The sequence below is a fragment of the Pinus tabuliformis genome, chromosome 4_2 (assembly GCF_031772625.1).
Source record: "Pinus tabuliformis cultivar Carrire ecotype Pingquan chromosome 4_2, CPIR1, whole genome shotgun sequence".
NCBI classification, from domain to species: domain Eukaryota; kingdom Viridiplantae; phylum Streptophyta; class Pinopsida; order Pinales; family Pinaceae; genus Pinus; species Pinus tabuliformis.
Window position 1 is genome coordinate 560,596,463 of NC_142304.1, and position 5,582 is coordinate 560,602,044.

Here is a 5,582-nt window from a genome sequence, read left to right on the forward strand (position 1 = left end):
GAATAAGTATACCTCAGCTGAGAGAGTTAAAAATGCAGCTACATGAGCTGTCAGATAAAAATTATATTCACCCCAGCGTGTCTCCCTGGGGGGCTCCACTATTATTTGTTAAAAAAAAAGACAGGGCCCTTCACATGTGCATAAATTATCATGAGTTGAACGAACTGACAATAAAAAGTAAGTACGCTTTACCTAGGATTGATGAACTTTTCGACCAAGTGAAAGGTGAAACAGTATTCTCCAAAATCGATTTGCGATTAGGTTATCATCAAATCAGGATAAAGGAAGAGGACATAGCTAAAACAAATTTTAGAACAAGGTATGGACATTACAAGTTTGAGGTGCTACGTTTTGGGTTGACTAATTCCCCCGCAACTTTCATGTGCTTGATGAACATCATATTTCATCAATATTTGGATAGATTTGTGCTGATATTCATCGATGATATATTGATATACTACCACACTATGGAAGAGCACAAGGAGCACCTCAGATTGGTGTTGCAAACCCTCCAAACACACCAGTTATATGCCAACTTCAGCGAGTGCGACTTCTTCAAGGAAGAAATACAGTACGTGAGTCATATCACCACAAAGAAAGGGATTGCGGTGGACCTGAAAAAATAAAGACCATAATGGAGTGACCCGTACCGAAAGATGTAGCAGACATCAGATCTTTTATGGGGTTAGCCAGTTATTACAAACGATTTGTGGAAGGCTTATCAAGAGTAGCATACCCCATTACTTCCTTACAAAAAAAGGAAGAGCGTTCAGATGGAACCCGAAATGTCAAAAGAGTTTTGAGTAGCTTAAGCACCTGCTCACCACCGCACCCGTTTTGAGTATAGTTGATCCAAATAAGGACTATGTGGTGTGAACTGACGCAAGCAAGGAAGGTGTGGGAGGTGCGCTGATGCAAGAAGGGAAAGTAATTGCTTACGAGTCAAGGAAACTAAAAAAGCATGAGCAGAAATATTCTGCTTATAACTTAGAGCTGGCAGCCGTCATACACGCCTTCAAGATGTGGCAAAATTATCTCATGGGAGGGAAATTTTTGTTACTAATAGACCACAACAGCCTGACCAATTATTTTATCCACCTCACTTTAAACGTGAGGCAAGCATGGTGGGTAGATTTCCTAAGTAATTTTGACTTTGATATGAAGCACTTGAAGGGGAAAGAAAATCGGGTGGCAGACGCTTTAAGTCGGAGATTACAATGTTTGTATGAAATTTCCTTTAACGAATGGAAAAGTCCCTTCAAGGAAATGATAAAAAAGGCAGCACAACAAGATAATGTATAACAGCAAATAAAACAGAAACTACAACAGTCTAGGAGCAAGGAGAATCGACGAGGCTATGAGGTAGATGATGCTGGAATGTTGTGTTACAAAAAGAGGCTATATGTACCCAATCAAAACAATCTTAAAAATCTGGTTTTGGATGAATTTCACATCAGTCACTATGTTGGACACCCAGGGTATCAGAAAATGATCAGTGCACTTCGAAATGAGTACTACTGGCCTGGTACAAAGAAGAATGTGGCCGAGTATTTGGCACGGTGTTTGGAGTGCCAACAAATTAAGGGAGAGCATCAACATCCAGCGGGGCTATTATAACCCTTACCCATTCCGGAATGGAAGTGGGGAACCATTTTTATGGATTTTATAACAGGGTTGCCAAAGACCAAGAAGAATAACGACTCTATTATGTTGGTGGTGGACAAATTGAGTAAAGTGGTACATTTTATACCTGTGAAATCCACCTACAAAGCGGTACAAATTTCCCATATCTTCATGCAAAATGTCTTCAAATTGCATGGGCTACCAAAGACGATATTCTTAGACCGCGACGTGAAATTCAACTCGGTCTTTTGGAAGACATTATTTGCAAAATTAGGGACACAGCCGAACTTCAGTATAGCATATCACCCCCAGACCGACGGACAAACAGAACAGGTGAACTGAGTGGTAGAAGACATGTTAAGGACCTATGTAATGCAGCAACCAACTCAGTGGGAGGAGTATCTGCACTTGGTTGAGTTTTCATACAATAACGGCTGTCATAGTTCCTTACAAATGAGCCCCTTTAAGGTCTTATATGGGCGGAAATGCCGCACACCCTCAAGCTGGGGTGGACCTGAAGACAAATTAAGGTAGGGGGCAGAAATGCTTAAGGATATGGAAGAAATGGTCAAAAGAGTACGATCCAATTTAAAAGCTGCTCAGGATAGACAAAAGAACTTTGCTGATCAAAAGAGGAGGTTTAAAGAATACCAAGTCGGTGACCATGTATATGTGAGAATTCAAGGAGGAGTACACTGCAATGGATTGGGTGTGCCAAGTTAGTGCCCCGATATTGTGGACCATTCCAGGTCATAGAAAGGATTGGGTCGGTGGCTTACCAGCTGGCCCTACCAAGTCACATCCAGGTCAACAATGTCATCCATGTCTCTGTGTTAAAAAAATACGTTTATGACCCTAAACATGTGATCAGATGGCATGATATTCAGGTGAGAATTACTTCTAGTAGACCAGTGTGAAAGCTTTGTACAGCTGCGGAAGCGAGCTATTACCCAAGTTAGAGTGCAATGGCAGCACTTTGGGCCTGATGAGGTCACTTGGGAAGAGGAGGAGCTCATGAAGAAAGCTTATCTGGAGTTGTTCTTGGTCAACGGACATTGGGACGATGTCCAATTTCAAGAGGGGGAGATGTAATGCCCTAGGAAAAATGTAAATATTTGATTTTAGTGTGGTTGAAAAAACTAAATATGACATTACTAACTCTTTTGGAAATTTAATAATATTTTATTATTTCTGTAATAAATAAGAAATGTTTTTTCTTGGAAAAAGTGCTTGCAACTTCTAAGAGGGAAGTTGGGAGAAAAACAGTTGCAGTGAACTGCAACCCTAACCACCTCCCCTAACTACAAAGGATTCCTGAGGAAAAGGGGAGGAAAAAGGTTAGTCTGCGTTGTGAGGACAGGTAGAGAGAAAACAAATAGGAAAGAAAGAGAAAAGAGAGATCGCTAAGTCTAGTTAGGACGAGATAGCCAGGCACAGAGTGCAAATATCATGCTCAGGATAGCGGTCCTGCAAGTGAGCATGGGGGAGAGATTGTGGTCCCGAAAGATGAATCTTGAGGTTGGGAGGAAAACTGGAAGCCGGAGGCAAGAGGAAGTCTTGCTTTTGTAAAAATACAAAGTGTACCACGGTACAAGAAGTAGAGGTGAGAAACTCTCTTGCAGTCTGGTTAGAACATCGAACAGACAGGTACGAAAATTATCACTGAAGTGCTTAATTAAGTTCTTTGTTATTTTTAAACTTGAGATTTGTAACAGCAAGTTTTTGTTTAGTATAACTCTCGAAAAAAGAAAAAAATAATAGCTCAATAGAACATCGAACAGACAGGTACGAGAATTATCACTGAAGTGCTTAATTAAGTTCTTTGTTATTTTTAAACTTGAGATTTGTAACAGCAAGTTTTTGTTTAGTATAACTCTCGAAAAAAGAAAAAAATAATAGCTCAATTAGTGATGGTGACCAGAGTGATTAATTGTTACCTGTATTCAAATAAGAAACGAGGGTGGGATGCACAGTTGGAACCCTCGCAAGTAGAGGAAGAACCGGACCATAACAATGTCAGTGTAGCATAACCCTAGGGTCATAAAACGAATGGGCCATGGGCCGTTCCAGATTGTCGAGGAATTCCGTAAAGGTAGAGTTAGTGGAATGACTTGGCGGAAACAGCCTTGCATACACATGATAGAATTATACACAGTAATAGTGCACAAAACGTAGGGCACCCCGTCCTCCTGGGTGTCGAACTGTCATCAATTGGATCCGGGTACATGAGCATGGTAGAAAACTACTATAGTGTAGTAATTGAAAGAAAAGAATAAATTGCTATACTGAGTTAAGTAAGACATTCCCTCCAAGAACAAAAGAACCATTAGACATTCATGACTGTAAATAAAATTCAGTTGGTGATCTGATTGTATTTCTTATAACCAAAAAACGGAGAAACCCTCAAACAATGGTGACACTCTTAAAAAAATGAATTCTGCTATCGGCACAGACAAGGAGTGGTCGGTACACAGAGCAATACCGTGTCGAATCTAGGTTAACGGTGAAAACAGGACCATTCAAGTAGGAGGCCCTAGACCTGTAGATAATGCTTTGATAGCAGTAAGACTAGGAGAGGTAGCAGTGTCGAATGGAGCGTATTGTCTGAAACCCTTGACATCCCATAAATGGGAGGAACAGATAATTTGACAGAGGCTGTATAGGCGAGTTCTTTTACCTCTTGAACAAGAAATTTAAAATTTAAAGAAACATCGAGGAAGAAACAAACATATATATATATATATATATATATAACAGCCGTAACACTGACGATAGTTAACTAGTTTCAACACCATTGAACAACATGCATGTTTAAGCATGTGAACGGATACATAAAGATAGACATTAATTTCACTACGTCCCTCAGGCGAGACCTGGAGGAACAGTTTCAAAATACATCAAAATACAGCAATAGCTAGGTGCGCCACGGGTCAAAACTCTGGCCAATTTAAAATGCACAAATTCATTACAACAGTCACTGTCCGAACCCATATTGAAACAAACCCTCGACGTGAAGGTCGCAGCAGTGGTTTCCAAATTACTACAGCACACAACTGTTATATTACATCATTTTTTTCCAAACTTAATAGGCTGCAAGTAACCCAGGGGACAAGCATAGAGATTCAGTAGAAACCAAGAAAATCGTGTCCAGTTCTGAAGACGAGTTAAACTCAGCTGGAAAAAAAATCAACCCTCATCTGGGGATAACCCCTTACCCGGGATGCTGACGAGGGATCTGGTAGATGCTGACCACGCAACAACAGCGAACAGCTCCCGAATCCTTGAAAAGGGTCCTTCAGCCAGAAGAACCACAGCGAACCAACAAATAAATAGAGTTAGGAAGCTGTCGGTCAAGGAGAAAAATTCATTTTCTGGAAGTTTTAGTAGTCAAACAAAAAAAAAAACTTTAGAGTTACCCAGGCTTCACAAAGTTGAGCCGTCGCCATAGTATGCTTCCCGGAGCTTTTAACTCGTTCTGGGTCATGGAAAAATAGCAGAGCAGGCCGGGGTAAACCAGCAACAGTAAACAAGAGAGGAATGAACCCGGCGCCAATACAATGAAACAGCATAACAACGAGATAGGGTTGGCATAATCCAGAGAAGAGTGCTGAACCCTTGATCTATAAACCCTCAGGTCATTAGTGGATCTGGTGACAAGCACAAAGAACGGTGGCTGCGGAGAGATGAGCCTGCTCATTTCACGCACAGGGCAGAGGAATAAAAAAATTACACAAGGGTACAGATAACCAGCATGTAATTAATAGCAAACGCCAGATGTCAATCCAGAACAACACTCGCAGAACCGAGGATAACGTAGGAGTGTCCCAAGGTAAGATTAGCATGATGAACCTGGAGGGAATAGGACCGAGCCTTTAATATCCCGGTGGAGACCTCGGGTTGGTTGCCGGAAAATATTCGAAAGGACCGGCGCAGTAAATACAGCCATAGGCTACCAGTAC

General features: G+C 41.1%; 1 protein-coding gene across 1 annotated transcript; it reads right to left on the minus strand.

Annotated features, from left to right (window-relative positions):
- Nucleotides 1-4,385: 4,385 nt before the first annotated feature.
- Nucleotides 4,386-5,345, minus strand: LOC149170496 (uncharacterized). The gene is made up of 3 exons (XM_089427306.1): nt 5,040-5,345; nt 4,839-4,916; nt 4,386-4,713 (listed from the first exon to the last, which is right to left on the minus strand). Exons 1-3 carry the CDS (start codon nt 5,318-5,320, stop codon nt 4,680-4,682), a joined length of 393 nt encoding a protein of 130 aa, XP_089283432.1. The 5' UTR covers nt 5,321-5,345; the 3' UTR covers nt 4,386-4,679.
- Nucleotides 5,346-5,582: the final 237 nt, after the last annotated feature.

Bases quoted from the DNA above. Each gene is read 5' to 3' on its own strand.
- LOC149170496 (XM_089427306.1), bottom strand. From the start codon at position 5,320: ATGAGCAGGCTCATCTCTCCGCAGCCACCGTTCTTTGTGCTTGTCACC. The intron at 4,917-5,039 runs GTAACTCTAAAG...TTCTGGCTGAAG, and splicing joins CTCAACTTTGTGAAGCCTGG to GACCCTTTTCAAGGATTCGG. The intron at 4,714-4,838 runs GTAAGGGGTTAT...GGTTACTTGCAG, and splicing joins ATCCCTCGTCAGCATCCCGG to CCTATTAAGTTTGGAAAAAA.